Below are 19,647 nucleotides of genomic sequence, written 5' to 3' on the forward strand. Positions count from 1 at the left end.
CAAGGGGTAGAGGGGAAAGAATGAGAAAGAGAAAGCGTCTTTTCTTTTATTGGCTGGAGTTGTCATTGTGCCTTGGTTGTGGAGAAAGCAAAAGAGTGAAGGGCAAAGTAATTGAGAGAGGCCATCAGAAAGAGAAGGGGTGTGATACAGAAAGAACATGGAATTGAAGAGAAAAGATTAAATAACAAAACTCAACGAATGGAAGAGTGTTAGGAAAAGTGAGAGAGAAAGAGAGATGGAGAGGGTGAGTGTGTGAGACAACACAGAAAGAAAAACATGCAAGGAGAGAAAAGGCACAACCTGCGTAAGGGGGTGGAATCCGTCAGCATTGCTCTGGAAAACAAATGGGGGAGGGCCTCAAATTATACATCATAGAAAGAACAGTCTGTAAGAATTCATCAAAACAGTACCAAAATGAAGAAAGGGAGGTGGTAATGCTAAGGAAAAGATTTTTATCATGAAATCAGAACATTTATGGCAAAAGGCAATTAGATTTTCATTGCAAATTAGAAAAGTTTTATTGAAAACTGGAAAAAAGAAAAAAATTAACTTGACAGAACATTTCATTAAATATTTTCAAAATAAATCATGTGAAATGCAATTAATGTGATTTCATTGCCGATCCAACAATGGATATATGAAATATGAAAAATACAAAAATGCGATTTTTTTAACAAAAACTTCTTTTATATTACCATAGAATTTGATTTGTATGTTTTATATTACCATAGAATTTGATTTGTATGTTTTATATTACCATAGAATTTGATTTGTATGTTTTATATTACCATAGAATTTGATTCGTATGTTTTAGGCAAATACTCATTTAAAATAATCTATTGAAAATGATTCACTATATATGATTAATTGAACACAAGTTGCTATTTTTACTTGTACCTGGAGGCAAATTGTGGGTTCATACTTTTCCAAAAATGGTATGTCCGTAAATAATTATAATAGATCCGATACGATTTGAATTTGTTAAATTGTACATATATGCCAATCAGTAGGGAGTTAAGGAGAGATTGTTCTTATGTTAGGCAGGATGTAAAGTCAAGTGGTTGACCTTGGGAGGAAGCAGCATCATTTTCTGTGGGAACAATAGAGAAGATGAAATTACGAAACATAAGTTTAAGGCTGAGAATCTGACTTGGAAACCAAGTGCGATCAAATGCAAAAAAGACTCAAGAATCAATAATAAACGATAAGGAACAATGCAGCTTCCAATTTTTCTTATCCTTGCTGCAAGCAAAGATGTAGGGGACACCAACTGCCAAAAAAAAAAAAATAGAGCTTTTTCAAATTTGAGACAAAACTCTTATGTTGTGCTGACTTTGAAATCAAAGCAGAAAGGCCTCCTCTCTACAGATTGACAACCATCAGAGCACAACAGATCTCGGAGGTGATTTTTAACAAAGTACCCTCAGTCTCTGACGGCCGCTGTAGTTGAAGACAAAAGGTTTGATTGAATTTTACTGTTTATGTTGTTAATTGGCATTATGATAGCAAACATTTATTTGATAGTAACATTTAGAGTGTAGGCCTCCTCTTTGAGGGGAGGTAATGCAACAATTGTAACCAATTCCATAGTCTGTGAGTATCCATTAGGTTGAGGAGTGAAATAGTGTTCTTAAGTGTCCGTCCAGAATGCTCCCCCCTAGCTAAAAAACAACAAAAAAAAACATACAATGTATGTACCTGTGACAGAAAGAAAATCGTTTACTAAAAATCACATAAATGAATCAAATAATTTTATTTTTATAAAGAAAACCATTTTTAAGCAAATTTGAGTTTTTCTTCAACCATGATATTGGCATTTTATAATCTTACAATTTTTAACTATTTAGAGTTACTTCCCTTCTTACTTCGGACTTTTCATGAGATCGTAGTTCGAAGTTTAGTCATAAAATTTAAAAATAAAACTATTTGATCAATTTATATGATTTTTGGTGTGTGATATTTTCTGTCAAAGGTGCATGCATCATACAGATATTTCTTCATTTTTTTTTTTCAGGAAAGGGGGAATTCTAGATAAAAATCAAATCTTTTAGTGGCTTTTTGTAAAATGTTTTAAAATAAAAATAGCTGTGTTTTTTTTTTTCAATCATTTTTTGTTTAACGGAGATTCTGATACAAACTATAGGCTATGTTACAATTCGATCAAAGACAATCATCTGTTTTCACCATCGCTCATCCTCATCTGTACAGTTTCACCATAAAACTCAAAAAAGATCATTTTTGTTAACTGATCGCAAGTAGGCAAGAACTATTTTGATTACTTCACAAATAACTGATCAGAATGGATAAAAAAAATTTGAAAAGAACTTTCTGCTATTGCCATTGAAAGGATTTTCAAACAATAACTGGTATAAGTTACAGGTGTATATGTACTGGTCTCGATAGGTTATCAAGATGCATGAAGGGAGAGATGATTACAACACAAACTGATGTATAACTAATTATATCCTGTCTGTTGCTGGAGGGAGGAAGGTGACAGGGGGGAAAAAAGATGGTCAACTGAAGATTGGCACGTGAAAAGATATAAAAAAGCTGAATCTAATTTAGCTGTCAAATCTATGGCTACTCGACGCTTCATCTTGCAACAGCTTTGTCGACAATGGCTTTTTCTAAGTGTGTGTGAAGGCAAAATCATGAATAAGAAAAATCTGAAGATCTATTTGCTGATGATGCCATGCTTTATCATTTAGACATGAGGGAAAAAAGGTCTGTAGTGGAATGGAGTCATAAATGGTAACATTTAATGCTTTTAAGACTAAGCTTCTTTTTTTTAACAATTAAAAAAAACCTTCTCAACCACTAACTGCCTTGACAAGTAATACCCTACCTGAGAGACTACTGTTCAAACTCCTCATCTTAACATTCACAAGCAACATGAATTGGAACAAATACACTAAGGACATTGCCAAGGCTGCTGCAAAGAAAGTAGGCTCCCTCTACTGTGATCAAAAATTACTTACACTAGAGAGTATCGCACATCTTTACAAAACCACAATTCGCCCATGCATGGAATATTGTTGCCACATCTAAGAATAAGAGATTAGTGGTAGATGCACAAGCCCAGATGTGACAACATTGCTCCATGCATGGGCGAATGTAGTGTGAGCATTTTTCTAGTGTGGAAGGGAGAGAGAGAGATCACCTACTTTGCAGCAGCCTTGGCAATGTCTTCAGTATATTTGTTCTAATTCATATTGCCTCTAAATGTAAAACTGAGAAGTTTGAACAATGAGCTCTCAGGTAAAGTATTATTTGTCATGAACAAGTTTGAACAATGAGCTCTCTATTATTTGTCATGGCAGTTGATGGTTACACTTTCATTGGCCCAACATTGCTTATGTCGGGCCACAAAGAAAAATTCACCAATGTTAGAATGAGCAGAGAAAGACTAGTGTTATTTCAAAGTTTTCTTTTTAATTTTTTTTTTATTACATCTTCACCCCAAACAAGGCACATTGCCACTTTGGTGTAGGGGCAACAACTACTGGGGTACTATGTAGGGATTTGGGCAGCAAGATGTTGGTTCACGTTTCACTTGAATTTCTGCATGTCAGTACAGTTGGGGAAGCAGGCACCTGGAATGGAATTCCAAAGTTTAGCGGTTCTGGGGAAGAAACTACTGGAGTAGAAAGATCTTTTACATCTAGGGATCTCTACAGTGTGGGGGTGGGATTTTGCAGGCTGTCGGGTCTGTTGAGGGTGTTCACGTCGTGGGGGCACAAGTGTCTGCAGTTCGTCAGAGCATTCACCATTAAAATACTTGTAGAAAAGGCAGAGGGATGCAACGTTTCGTCGATGGGACAAGGCTGAAGCTTAGATGCCAGTTCAGGGCCTATCAGATTTGTGACCCTCTTTTGAACCTTGTCAAGGAGCGAGAGACTAGAGGCAGATGCACCAGCCCAAATATGACAACAATACTCCATACATGGGCGAATGGTTGCCTTATAGAGGTACAGGATACTTTCGGGTGTTAATTTTCTAGCACGGTAGAGAGAGCCCACCTTTCTTGCAGTGGCCCTGGCAATGCCCTTGATGTAATTGTTCCAACTCATGTTTCCTGTGAACGTTAGGCCAAGGAGCTTGAAAGACGTACTCTCAGATAAAGAGTTGTTGGCCATTGCTATAGGTGGTAGAAAAGGTTTCTTGTAATTATTGAAAGAAACTAGTTTAGTTTTGACGGCATTGAACGTGACCAACCACTTTTGTCCCCATTCCACTACAGATTGGAGGTCTTCCTCTAGTGTTTCTGCCATTTCTTTAGATATGTGTTCATTTGTTTTCCTGCCGTGCCTGTTATAGAGTGTGGTGTCATCAGCATATATACCCATCTCAGAGGAAATTTTGTCGGGGAGGTCATTTATGAATATACAGGGACAGTAGAGGTCCAAGGATAGACCCCTGAGGCACTCCATTGTTTACATGTACGACCGTCGCGGACAACCTGGATTTTTCTCTTATCTAAGAAGGATTTAATTATGTTAAGTATTCTACCAGTGATACCGTATGATTTAATTTTCCTGAGGAGACCCTCATGCCATATCCTGTCAAAAGCCTTAGATATATCTAGAGCTACCGCTTTGCCCTACCCCGCTTTGTCCAGTCAATAGTATATACGTTCAGAGATTACAGTTAGGATGTCTGCTGTGGAACGGGCTTGTCTAAATCCATATTGTTGGTCAGTCAGAAGTTTAGCATCTGTAAGGTGATGGACTAGAGCATGGTTAATTAAGGTATCAAATATTTTGGCAAAAAGTGGAAGGAGGCTAATGGGGCGATAATTGAATGGGTCAGTTCTTTCGCCAGAATTCTTGAATACTGGTACCACAGAAGCAGTTTTCCAACAGCCCGGAAAGCATGATTCATTAAGGCATTTGTTGTAGAGTTTGGAGAGAACTGGAGCCACTTCGGCTGAGCACTTTTTTAATAGCACAGCTGGGATGAGATCGGGTCCACATGCTTTTGAAGTGTCAAGGGATTTTTATGATAGAATGCACCTGAACAGGGGTGATTTTCAGATTGTCTAGCGTGGCGTCTGTCTGCATAGGAAATTCATGTAGGGGGTGGTTGGAAGGGTCCAGTGTGGAGTTTGAGGCAAACCGACTGGCAAGCATGTTAGCCTTGTCGGTTGCTGAGCAAACAAACTCGTGATTGTTGGTTAGTGGGGGAATTGTTGATTGCCCATTATTTACTACACTGTTGTAGATTTTCCAGAAGTCACGAGTTCCTAGTTTTTGTGCTTCGATGCGTTTTTTAGTGGTTTCCATAAATTCTCTCTTAGCTGTCGCTATTTCTTTCTTAACGTTACTTCTAGCTTCTATGTACTTCTGTCTGTTTGAAGTGGACTTATGTCGGTTAAATCTGCGGTATGCATGCTGTCTTTGAGCAATGGCAGTTGCACAAGTCGAAGTAAACCATTGAGGAGAGTGGGGCTTGCTATAAAATTTCCGCATGGGAACATGCACTTCGATTGCAGTTTTGAACTATTCAGTGGTCTCGTTTGCACACTGTTCAGCAGGAAGAGAAAAAATATTTCCCCATGGGGCATCTCTGATAAGATCTCTGATGGCTTCCCAGTCAGCCTTTTTATAATATCTTGTTGTTTTGAGCACTGGCTCTTCAGTTTTGGCTCTAGAGTTTAGGGCGATTTCAACCATTATCAGTGCATGGTCAGCGTTCCCAAGTGGGCTGTTGGCATTTGTTATACAATCATCAGGAACTGTGGTCAAAAACAGGTCTAGAATTGATGCGTGTTGTTCTTCCTGGCCAGGGTTGGAAAAGTAACAATTTGATAGGGAGTGAGATATAGAGAAGCTATGAGTTGTGCTGCATCTGCATCCATAGGTTTGAGAGTCCAATCTACCCTTGTATTTAATTCATAAGTGGAAAAGGAAGGACATTCATAACATTCCCAAAAGTGAAAAATGAAGCGACAATCAAAACAAATACACACCAAACAGTCTGTATTATTACTTCCTTTTTAAATAGTTGCCCTCCTCCCATCTTAAGAGATAATGGATACCTTCTGAAATGGTGATGTGAACAACAAGGAGTTTATAACGGAGTGATACTGCAAGATCCTCATTATTAAATACTCAAATGCATTTATGGTTGATAAAATTGATTTACAGTCATCAGCGGATTCAGAAGACTGTGAAAAAGGTTAAGAGATTGCAATTAAAATGCAATCAAATGAAAATCTGAAATCCAATCATTTGCTTCGTAAATTGGATCAGCAATCAGTAATAAAAAGAAAAAATGGAAAATGAGTAACAGACTTTAAAAAAAAATCTTTTAATTTTTTTTTTTTTTTTTTAACAAAATATGGAAGAAATTTATATAAGAAAAAAAACTGATAATTTTCTTTAAAGACGAAGACCATTTCGAATTGTTCAAACTACGGTTCTTATCTCGAGTGTTATGTTCATAACGTTTCAGTTGATGTAACCTCCAACCTTCTTCAGATGTATCTTGACAAAGGCTTTGATTAGTGAATGATGGAAAAAATACCTTGTTTTTTTTTTTAAGACACCATACTTGGTAGAATTCACAATGTGTGAGGTGTTAGACCCAAATTAATATTAATTTCTTCTTTTTTTTTTTTTTTTTTTTCTTATTTTTGGGAAATAATAAAGTTGTTTTGATCTATATCTCTCCATATTTTGATTTAGCTCAATAGACATTCCACTTTTCAGATCAAAGACAATATTGTGACTCTGGAGTAATGATAAATTGGTTTTGATTCCGACCAGACTAAACAATTTTCAAGTAAAACTTTATTTCAATGGCCAACTTTACAATCAAACATGGTTTGAATATTACAGTTTTTCTTGATATGATTGTTTAGTCTCGTTGGAATCAAAATCAATTTATATACGAGTAATATTATATAACATCAGTAAAGTCCCATTTGCAGATCGATCTTTCATTTCTACAACATCAACCGCCTTGTCAGGTATTCAATAATGACTAATATAATTAAATAATGATTAATATAATTAAAAAAAGTATCAGTAAAGATGACATTTTACTAATATCGTTTTTTTTCCAATGATGTTATTTAATTATAATAGCTATTATTGAACATCTCTCTTCTTGATCTACATCAATGACCTCCCTAAACACATACTTAAATCATTCATTGACATCTATGCTGATGACACGACCATCTACAGCAACACATCAAAGGCTGTAAATGACAAAGTTCTCTGATTCTCTCTCCTCTGATCTCGAGCGCGTGGTTCAGTGGGGGAAGATGTGGCTGGTTACCTTTAATGCATCTAAAACCAAACTCCTATCCTTACATCATTAACGCTCTGATCCTCTGATCCCCATCTAGCATCAATTGTGATGGATGGCTCTCGTCTGGGTGAGGCCCCGTGTTTTGACAAGCTTCTGGGTTTGACCTTTACTCCTGATCTGAAATGGAACATGTACATCAAGTCTGTTGCCAAGGTCGCTGGAAAGATGGTGGGATCCTTCTACCGCTCCAGAAGATATCTCACTACTGATGCAATTTTCTATCTATATAAAAGCCAAGTACGTCCAAGGATGGAATACTGTTGCCATATCTGGGCAGGAGCTGCAAAAAACAGCCTATCCTGCCTTGACAGAGTACAAAATAGACTTCGTGGCTTAATGGGGGATACCCTTTTCTCTACCCTGCAACCTCTCTCCCACAGAAGAGACATTGCGAGCCTATCCTTGTTTTATCGTTATTTCCATGGCAGGTGCTCGTCTGAACTCCAATCTCTGGTCCCCCCCTCGCCAATCTTTCACGAAAAACACCCGTCTAGCTGAATCCACTGTGAAAAATTTCCCCCACTCTATATCTGTGCCTAAATCAAAACGTAGATTCCATGAACAAAGCTTCTTTCTTAGAACTGCACGCCTGTGGAACTCTGTTCCGTCTGCCTGCTTCCCACCAGACTACAACTTGGATGTCTTCAAGCCCAATGTTAACAAATTCCTAATGAACCGCCCCCTTAAGTAAACACTTCATCAAATCTCCATACTAACGTAATGTACTTGCAATAACCCTTATCCCTGAGTGGCTTCCGGGCCTTGATAAGTGGTGATCACTGTGTAAAAAACAAAAAAAAAACAAAAAAAAAAACAAGACAGTTAACATCAGAGAAGCATAGATTGATCTACCTAGGGATTTTCTGAGGTTTATATAATATGACTTATAAAAGCTTTACATACTTTTGAAAAGATCGTTTTTTTACTTCTATACATTTGAACTTTATATATATAATAAATTTGTAAATATCTACTAAATAAAAAGACTTGGATAGCAAAAAAATTGCTTCTTTTAAAAAATTAAACCAAGCAGACTATAACATCTCACATTGGACAATAAAACAATAAAAATATATTCTGTAAATATTATTTACCTACTTGGCAGAGGGTTAGACACAAGGTCAAGAGTGGTTTTGAGAAGTCAACACACTAGGATAAATGCACTTTGATAAAAAAAAAAAAAATGCCCGAGTGTCTAAGGCATTTAGCAATAAACTCAGAAAGAAGATAAAGTCTGGATGGATTTAGAACTGAACAGAACCATATCTTAGCCAAGTAGCAACACAGCAACTCTCCAACCGATTTATATATTTTGTATACATTTTCTGTACATTCATTCTTCTATGTATACATGTTTCTTGACTTTTTGGATAATCAAGATCAAACAAATGATACATTAATTTATTGGAAAACCATTTTTCAGACAACACTGAATGATGTTGCGAAGTTCGTGTGATGTTGTCTTGAAAATTAATTTTAAATAGATGTTTCTCTGGAAATTCTATCACAATGAATTCAAAATGTTCAAATTTATAATGATTAATATAAGCTCTCTTGTTTTTTCTTCTTTTCATTAAAATTCATAGGAAATGGTGATCTTCTTCATGGCAGTAACACAAAGGAATAAGCTAAGTGCTTGCTTTTTGCTATAACCACAACTTTTTCACTATTTCATTTACAATTGAAAACAAGTGAAATTTTTTTAATTGAATACTTGAGATGTAGTTACTCACAACCTTGACTATTCATAGCAAGCTGCTATCAGAGGTTGGATTTAGTAACATATTAAAACTTTCATTTACCATAACTGTTGTTGTGTGTCCACCATACAGTTAATAATGAACTCTTTCAATTACTATAAAGACTATGAGAATATGTCTCTTAGCAGTTGGACTGATGTATACCCATACGTCATTTGTTGTATTTACTTTTATGTTCAATAAATTTTGTTTACATTAATTACCAAGTTGTGTCTTTCTCTCAGACCTTTACAAGACCACAACACTGCTGATGAGGGAAAATTACGGAGCTTGGACCTTTGAAACCAACAACACTGGCGACAAGGGATTATTAAAGAACTCAGAACTTCTGTCCCCCACAACACTGGCGGCTGATAATTCATAAGGGACTTTTACTGAAAAACCTTAATAAGGATGCCAAGGATGTAAACCCATTTATTCAAGAACCTTAAAAAGAAAAAAAAAAAGAAATGTGGAGCATAATTTCCTCAAAACAACTAAAAAAGCAGACTTTATAGACAAACTAAAAAAAAAAAAAAAAAAAAAAAAAATTTTGGATTTTTTTTTTTCTCAGCTAAAGTGAATTCCCTTCTTTTTCTTTCAATGGAGAAGTCAGTGATTTCATTTTATTCCGACACTTAACTTTTAACAAAAAAGAAATATTTTCCTCTCTCAAAAGGAAAAAAAGTATAACTGTCAAAACTAAATCTTTAGTTTACTAAAGTATAACTAAAAAATTTTATGGGAAAAAACATACTAAAAAAAAAAACAAAAAAAAAATTTTTTTCTTGATAAAAAAAAAAAAAAAAAAAGGTTTTATACTTTAATTTTCTTCTTACATTAGCAGCTTAAGATTTAAAATTATAAAACCGTGCTTATAAAGATAAAGACACTTTTTAAACATGGCAGTCTTCAAGTCTACCATTGTTAAATTGGTTAAATACCAAATGAATCAGCAACTGGAAATTGAAAAATTACAAAAATTTCAAATGAAGAAACTAAGAAAAATCACTAAAAAAGGAAGAAAAATTACAGAACTTCAAATGGAACGATAACAAAGGAGTGAAGAAAAATTACATAATCTTTTACTAGAACAACAGAAAACTGAAGAAATACTGCAACAACAGCAAAAGAATGAAAAAAGACAGCAAATGTGTCAAGAATTATTATAAATGTCAACTAATAATATTTAGAAGGAAATTACTTTTCTCAGAAGGTCATTGGAGTGCAATTGACAATTTCATTCATTTCAAAATGAGGATAAAATCTTTGCTTTGTATTTCAGGAAGTATGGAGATTTATAGATTGTGAAAAATGGGCAAGCTCTAAAAATGTTTGCCTATTACTCTGAAAGTTAAGGACCACCAAACATAAGTTTGTAGACTATATTTTTCACCCAAAAACAAGCAACTTTACTTTGCTGAAGCTGTTCAATTTCTAACAGAACTATTTAGTCATAAAACTTCCCTGTTTCACAAAAGGTGGAAATGCCTGAACTTAAGAAAAGACAAAAGACTATGTCACGTTTGTATCAATCATTAATAAACATTGTGATGATTTATAAACTTTCTGAGCTGAAAACTGCCAAAAACTTATAAGTATTAAACAAGACTAAAAATATTGAAGAAAGATATATCAGGAAGCACATTCCAACTCTCCTTCAAAAACAAGTAAAACCAAACAAAGATTTCTTCATTCTACAAAAAGAATTTATCCTAATAAAAATCAGAAAAAATTACTGCCTACATTCTGTTTTCATTGGGGAGCCCTTCATTGGTTTAGAGATCGCCAATGCCTGTCTGACTTGTAATAAAGCTGGCATAAGAGTTCACATAGCAGAAAATAAAGAAATAAAACTGGTTAAATCCACAAGAACAGACGAACAGAAATAGCACAAATATAAGTACATACAAATAAAAATGTCAAATTGCAACTAAACTTGGGGTTTGATTTAACCATAATCAATTTGCATACATGAAAAAGACCGACTATACTGAAAACCAACAAAATTGCCAGATTAGCGATTCGTAAAAAAATGAACTTTGAGGGGAAATTATTGCTAACATTATGTTAAAAAGGAATTACCAAAAATTTGCATGTTTAGAAATGACAACAATATATTTAGCAAAGACTAGATCCAACAATTCGAGCTTTGGGATTTTTATTGGAAGAATATGTCTCTTGGCATCAGCAGAGAGATTATACTCAAATCTTGCACTCATGATAATCGGATATGATATATCCGCACCTCATTTATTGCATTTATTTTTATGTTCAAGATATTTTGTCTCCATTAATTACGGAGTTGTGTCTCTCTTCTGGATAACAATAAGAATGATATGTTTAGTAAAAATAGCAACTTCTGTGAGTAAGGTTAATTCTAAAAAAATAAAAAATAAATAAATAAAAAAAATAAAGCTCTGCTTTGATCCCTGCTTTTCAACAACTATGGCATATCTTTATGATTTAAGTCTTAATTCCAACCATTTACAATTTTCAATAGTTTTGTCAAACAAAATAAAATTACTGAAAAGAAATTTAAAAATATTAGCAAATAGGGCATAATTAAAAATCAAGCCAAAACAAAAAGACCAGGAATTAAGGAAAGTATCACTAGGAAAAAATAGGATTGTTAAAAGCATCATTGTGAAATGAAAAAAAGGGAAGGGGCTCTTGGCACCGCCACACGAGATCTCTTAAGTTCTTACCTACCACAAGTAGAAGATGAAATAGCACCTTAACCAAATTTGAGGTGACCAAAATTTTGAAGCCCTAGATTTTCACATACAAACTTTATAATTATGATTCTGGCAATGATGATCAGCTTTAACTTGTAAACTTATTTCAGATGACTTAATGCACAATCACTGATAAATACAAAACTCCTCTTGACAGCAACGACCAACAAATCGAAGTTACCGAGTTTGTTTACCTTGGCCACAAGCTGTCTTAATCTAATGGTGAGTGTTCTGTTTAGCATAGAAGATATTACACAGCATTTATCTCCCTTTACTCGCCCCTTTTGGCTTAGAGGATTGTTTCTGACTCAATACTGACGTGTGTGTTGGACAGTTCACACTAATTCTTCCTTTTAAATTTAATAATTTTTTGCGATCATGTTTAAAATGAAGTAGTGTAGAAAATGTTAAACTGGATAAATAATGCTAATTCAATGAATTTACAAAAACAGTATTAAGAGCATTCGATCTATATATTTCTCATATATATATATATATATACCCACACACACATTATCTATATGCATATGTAGCCTTGTGTATGCGTTGGGTCTGGAGTTCCAATAGGCAGATGGTGATATATAAGAAGCATAAATAAAAACTGTAAAGTAAAATTTATTTTTCGACAGAATACCTCAAAGATAATTAATAAATCCTTAACATACATTTTAATCAAACCCAAGGAGGCCTCTCTAGGGACGATGCCCTTCTCATTACAAAAGCTAGACATAGGGAATATAATAAAACTATCAAGAGGCTTCATGATTTCTTTAATAATCATTACCTCTCTATAACAATTGAACCTAATAAGAAAGCCTCTAACTTCTTAGATATTTCATTGAACCTTAACTCAGAAACCTACAACCTTTACCATAAACCAAACCTTACACTTTTATACATTCATAAGTTCTCCAATCACTATCATTCAATTATGAAATTCATAATACTATGGACCTCTAATAGAATTTTTAAGCTATTTGCAGATAAGAAAACTTTCAATAAAAACTTCATGTTCTATAACAATGCTCTGAGGAACTCAGGATATACTGACAAGATAAAATACAACAATAAGATCCTAGAAACCAGTTGTTTGCCTTCAATGATTACACACATTAAAAGAAACCATCAGTTTAATAACATTAATAACTTCAAGCATCATCTTTACATCATCAACGCTCTGATTCCCAGGCGGCATCAATTGAAATGAATGGCTCTCGTCTTGAGGAAGCTCCACGTTTTGACCATTACTCCCGATATGAAATGGAACACATACATCAAAACTGTTGCCAAAGTCGCTGGGAAAATGATAGGATCCTTCTATCGATCCAGTAGATATCTCATTGCTGATGCAATTCTCTACCTATATAAGAGCCAAGTATGTCCAAGGATGGAGTACTGTTCCCACATCTGGGCAGGAACTGCTAGAAAGACTTATCTTGCCTTGACAGAGTTCAAAATAGACTTTGTAGCGTAGTGGGGGATGCCCTTTTCTCTTCCCTGCAACATCTTTCTCACAGAAGAGACGTTGCGCGCCTGTCTCTGCTTTATCATTATTTTCATGGCAAGTGCTTGTCTGAGCTCCAAGATATGGTCCCCTTCGCCAAACTTTCACGAGAAACACTCGCCTTGTTGAAACCATTATCAATAGTTTCCACCATTCTTTATCCATGCCTAAACCTAAACGTAGATTCCATGACCAAAGCTTTTTTCTTAGAACTGCTCACCTGTAGGCCTCCTTTCCAGCTGACTATAATATGGTTGTCTTCAAGTCCAACATAAACAAGTTCTCGATGAGCCGTTCCCCTTAAGTAATCCAATTTACCAATTTTCCACTACTAACAATTACTACGTCACTATCCCATTGACCACTGTACACTTATTAACCCTTATTCTCAAGTTGCCTCTAGGCCTTGGTAAGTGGTGACTCCTTTGTAAAAAAAAACAATTCTAGCCTAAGAAAAAGATTGAGAAGAAACAAGCCGCGCATGCATGGCCACCCCCCCTTTGGTACTGCATGTGGCAAAGGTTATGGGGTAAAAAGTGTTATTTTTTTGCCATTTTGAAGCATTTGTGACCTCTTTTGAGCTCCTGGGAATGCTGAATGTGGACAAACGGTGCAGTTTCACACCTTAAGACATGTATATTTGAATTCAGTACCATGAAAACCACTATATAGACATGCATATCAAATTTTCGAGAATTATGAAAAAAAAAAAAAAAAAAGCTCCAAAAAGGTATGTTTTTTTTTAGCCCTAACAGTCCCAGAGGGATGAGAACCAGAATTTTGCCAGGGTCATCCATACTGAATTTATATTAAGAACAATGGCCTCCATATTTTGGCCAAGTTTCAGGAAAATCTAATGGATGGATCAACGCTATGGGGCAAAAAGTGTCATTTTTGGCACTTTTGGGGTATTTTTGACCTCTTTTGAGCCTCTGGGGATGGCGAATCCCAGTGTAAATGGATAACGGTGCAGTTTCAGGCCTTAGCACATGTGTATTCGAGTTGACTACCGTGAAAAACCACTGTAGTCAGACATATCAAGTTTTTGTTAGAAAAAAAAAAAAGAGCCACCAAAAGGGTTTTTTTAGCACTGAAAGTCCTTGGGGACATGAACCAGAATTTTGCCAGGGTCACCCATGCTAAATTTATATTAAGAACAATGGGCTCCACATTTTGGCCAAGTTTCAGGAAAATCTAATGAATGGATCAAAAGTTATGGGACAAAATGTGTAATTTTTTACCTCTTTTGAGCGCCTGGGAACGCAACGGGAATTTTTGCAAAAAAAAAAAAAACAAACCTTTTTTACTGTGCACATCTATTTAATGAAATACAATTTGTGGCAAAATTTCAGGAAAACTAATGCACGGTTATCTGGCAATCGTCCAGACACATGGATGGATGCCACTGAAAACATAGGTCCCTCTCTGATGAATCAAGGGACCAAAAATAAAATCTGTTTTACCCCCTCCCTGTTAGCTCTAATGTAAAAACTAATATCCCCAAAGAATTTTTCAATATTGTTGAAAATTCATTCAAATATCTGCATAGATACAGCACTTTATTTAATAAAAATGCCAAGATTTTTTATGCTACAATGCTTAACTTGGTCCAGACAATTATATCATGTAATAAGAAAATCAAATAAGCCCAAGCAATCCCTTTCCCCTTAGCCATTAAACCAAACGTAATTGCCAAAACAAGTGTGAATGTCCTCTTGACAATAAATGCATAAAGATGTGGTTTATTCTTGTACTGTAACCAAGATACCCTCTACTCCTCCTCATAAACTATCTTTTTGCAACTTCAAATCCCTAGACATTAATAATAATGAGCTAGATCAAAACTCTCTCCCAATAAACTTGCATAGTAACAGTACTAATAATATGAATGATAGATCTTTCTATACAATTCGCATAATAGCAACTTAAGACAGCCCACCTCACTAAAAACATACATCGGACCCACTTCAATTAAGTTAATAATTTCTACATGTCATCATTTAATATAAATGCAGATGCTGAAGAGAAAAACTTAGATCTAACAACATTCCTTTCTCGATTAAATGGGCAATTATCAGTAAATCTGATTCATATACCCTAGGATCCAAATTCTGCCACCAGTGTTTATCTAATTTAGTTAGGATAATAACTTCCTCGCAAAGTATTAATCTAATTTATACTAAAAGTTAACTGATATTCCAATGCTAATACAAAGCAAAATAAAAATATAATAACTTTGAAATCACTTAACCTCCACTGAATCTTATTTACTGCCTAATAACTAGTTTGGCATAGTTCCTATATCTTACCTCAATTTTATTTTGAATACATTGTCCCTTACTTTGTTTTTATTGCTTATTTCTCCTTAACATAATTAGTCTTATCCCTCATTATTTATGTGACTATCATGATACTTCATTTACTGTCTCTAATTATTTTAAGATGGGTATATATAATAACTTTAATGCATTTTTCTAGACCTTCCTAAATACTTTTAATCTTTAATATATACTCCGTTTAGGCCCTAACCACATAGTTTTTAAAATCTGTATATTATTAATACTGTTACTTTATAATATATCATTAACATAATTGTGATTATTATTATTAGGGCAAGTAGGATTATTAATGCAAATAGTACCTTTATATTTATCTCACTATTATTATGATTATTTTTAGTTCATTCAATTACTGCTATTTTGTCTTCACTATTAAAACATTAGCATTATAATTGTCATTATTGCTTTTGATTTTAGTATTATTATGATGATTGTTGTTATGATAACATAATCAGTTTTAGTTCAAATACTACATTTACAAATAGTAGCAATTTTAAAACCTTTGCTTCAATTAGAAGTATTGATACTATTACAATGTGAATAGTATTATTATCCTATTATCCTTTAATTTTGTGAATGACATTGGGATTATAAGTTTATATATGTTTAATTAATGGTAATAGGGCTGTTATATTTTAATGCCCATTTCCATCATTATTGTTTATTTCAAATATCATTATTATATTCACTTGAACTTATAATTAGTATTTCTAATTACTACCATTACTATTATTTTTCATTTGTTTTTATTATTATTAATATGGTTTTCTAACTTTTTAATTTGACCTTCTCTTTTCCTTACAAATAACCTTGAGAAATTCCCTAAATTTGTTATGATCTGTAAATTTTAATTTTACTAATAAGTTCAATTTATCATTAAGAAAATTAAGTTTTAAAAGAAAAATAAATTAAAAGAATCATTTTTGGAATAAGAAATTAAGCTAAAACTTTTTGGATTCTGACTTTTTCCATTCACAAATCTGATTAAGCGTCCCAATACTAGGTTTTACAATAAAACTATTTACATAATAATAATAATAAATATATATATATATACACACACACACACACTAAACAGTAATATAATTCACAGTATAGTCCTGATTAAAACTGTTAGCCATTGATTCAATGAAATTGATTTATTTAAATGTTAACTGGGTGTTAATCCCTCTCCCCCACTTTCTGTTGATGTAGAAATTGTTTATTAATAAAGTTGGTATCGTCTCTCAAACGATTGTACATAGATTTAAATTGTTATTGTTTTAATTCTTGGAATATACATAAATATGTATTTTTGGATTACTGTTCTCATCTTGAGTGTTATTTTCACCATATTTTGGTTGACGTAACCTTCGATCTTCTTCAGGTTTATTTTGTAGAACTCGTGGATCTTTCTCTTAAACTTGGAAATCTGCATGGAATTTCGAATGAAAGCCTTTATTTAATCCATAGGGTAGCATGTTCTCATTCCATCAGACATGACTGGGTAGAAGTCCTAAGCAATTTGCAATTGTAAGAGTATAACTTACAACGGAATTTAAAAAAGTACTTTGTCATAAGTCATTGCAGACAGCGACTGATACGTTGTGAAAATAACACTCAAGATGAGAACAGTAGTTCGAATTATACAAATAATCAATCCTCATCTCAAAAATTCAGAAACGTAAAACGTGTAAATGATCTTTAATTTCATTTAACTCCTATTCACTCTACTTTAGCTCTGGAAGATATAACTTCTTTTCTATTGAGCTGATTATATATCTCCAATATTTTGAACGTCTGTTTTTTGTAACTCCCTGGTTTTCCACAATATTTCTTTTCATTAAAAGTCTTAGTGGGCTTATTGATTAAGATAGAGATGCCCACATGGGCATAATACTGATAATATTACTAATAAAATAGGAAACCTATTATCAACCAATCGATTTCAGGCAATACAGACCTTTTGAGCCTCAATTTTGGCAGCAAGTGTGTGTGTGTGTGTGTGTGTGACAGTGAGGGGGAGGGGGCTAAGAATGAGGAGAAAAAATAAGAAACAACTTATCTAACCACCACCGCACTTCATCTGTCTTAACAAGCCCATCAGACCATCCACTCTTCTAGGAAGGCTACACTGGAGAGAGGAGGAGGGAGATCAGGTCTATATCTTGATTATTTCGAGCCAAACAGAGGAAAGGAGGTGGAGTGGGAAGGTCAGGTGAAGTTGGCTCCAGATTATTCTGCAACTTCAATGTATAAAAAGAGGAAAATAAAAAATAAAAAGATTTAGAAAAAGAGAAAATGACGTCATTCCTCCTCAAAATAGCTGCTTAGGTCAAAGTTGAAAACCAAGGTGAGATCTAATTTTGGAAAGAACTACTAATCTATCAAGTCAAACTATCGTAAATAATATCGGTTAGATTAAACTGATTTGAGTTAGTACTTTCACATTAGTATGTTTCACGTTACAACCATTTAAAAAAAAAAAAAAATGACAAAAAGTCCATGAAACTATTTCTTTTTATTGCTTTCAAATTACTATTTACTCTTCATACAACATTCTTGTTAAATGTTAAAATTCATAGTTTTAAAACGAAGGTCAGTAGAGAATTTAATTAAATTACCCAAGTTGTCTCCCTTGGCATTATTGTCGGCTGTAATGTTATGATCCCATTAACATCCCCAAGTAGAACTCTCCAATTAGGAAAGACTAAGAAAGTGATCCCCCCTCCCTTTCTAACAGTTCAATAAAGGATGCCCCTTGGTGGACAATGAAAACTCATTGTCATGTTTGATTTATTCTTTATGTGTCAAGATACCATAAATTTGACCGCACGCCTCCAAAGAGACTGGTGCCTAAAATCTTTTTTAATTTTTTAATTACATTTTCACCCCAAACAAGGCACATTGCCACTTTGGTGTAGGGGGCTACTATCAGGGGCAACAACTACTGGGGTACTATGTTGGGATTTTGGCAGCAAGATGTCAGTTCACGTTACACTTGAACTTCTGCATGTCAGTACAGTTGGGGAAGCAGGGACCTGGAATGGAATTCCAGAGTTTAGTGATTCTGGGGAAGAAACTACTGGAGTAGAAAGATCTTTTACATCTAGGGATCTCTACTGTGTGTGGGTGGGATTTAGCTGCCTGTCGGGTTTGTTGAGGGTGTCTACGTCGTGGGGGCACAAGTGTCTGCAGTTCGCCAGAGCATTCACCATTAAAATACTTGTAGAACAGGCAGAGGGATGCAACATTTCGTCAATGAGACAGAGGCTGAAGCTTAGATGCCAGTTCAGGGCCTATCAGATTTGCGGCTCTCTTTTGAACCTTGTCAAGGAGCGAGAGACTAGTAGCAAATGCACCAGCCCAAATGTGACAGCAATACTCCATACATGGGCGAATGGTTGCCTTATAGAGGTAGAGGATACTTTCGGGTGTTAGTAGTTTTCTAGCACGGTAGAGAGAGCACCTTATTCGCAGCGGCCCTGGCAATGCTTTCAATGTAATTGTTCCAACTCATGTTTTCTGTGAACATTAGGCCAAGCAGTTTGAAAGATGTACTCTCAGATAAAGAGTCATTGGCCATTACTATTGGTGGCAGAGAAATCATTAAACTGTGCTACACTTTCAAATCTTGTTCTGCTGGTTGATTGGTTGTTTTTGTTTTACGGCATATCAACCCCTTTCAGGTTATTTAATGGGACAGAGGTTGAAGCTTGACCAACAGTGTGGGACCAATTAGATTTGAGACTCTTTTTTGGACATATCCAAAAGAGAGAGATTAATGGTAGATGTACCAACCCAAATGTGACAATACTCCATGCATGGACGAAATATGGTTTTGTAAAGATATAAGTTGCTCTCTGGGATAATAACATAGCACGGTAAAGGGAGATCAACCTTATTTGCAGCAGCCTTTGCAATGTCCTCAATGTATTTGTTTCAGTTCATGTTACCTGTGAATGTTAACTCAAGAAGTTTGAAGGAAAAGCTCTCAGATAGGATGTTATTAGCCATGTCTATCGGTAGTC

General features: G+C 34.6%; 1 protein-coding gene across 12 annotated transcripts in view; it reads right to left on the minus strand.

Annotated features, from left to right (window-relative positions):
- The window catches only part of LOC145260510 (CDK5 and ABL1 enzyme substrate 2-like), a 144,106-nt gene that overhangs the window by 88,596 nt on the left and 35,863 nt on the right, over positions 1 to 19,647 (minus strand). For 7 of the 12 annotated variants that reach the window (XM_080118665.1, XM_080118698.1, XM_080118737.1 and 4 more), the window contains one exon: positions 301 to 333. The exons of the other annotated variants lie outside the window; for them this stretch is intronic. In XM_080118665.1, coding sequence (XP_079974791.1) covers positions 301 to 333 — 33 coding nt within the window. The remainder of the gene's footprint in view (positions 1 to 300; positions 334 to 19,647) is intronic. 12 annotated transcript variants of the gene reach the window in all.

The sequence above is a fragment of the Euprymna scolopes genome, chromosome 3, assembly GCF_053919585.1.
Source record: "Euprymna scolopes isolate OS-2025 chromosome 3, ASM5391958v1, whole genome shotgun sequence".
Lineage (NCBI taxonomy): Eukaryota > Metazoa > Mollusca > Cephalopoda > Sepiida > Sepiolidae > Euprymna > Euprymna scolopes.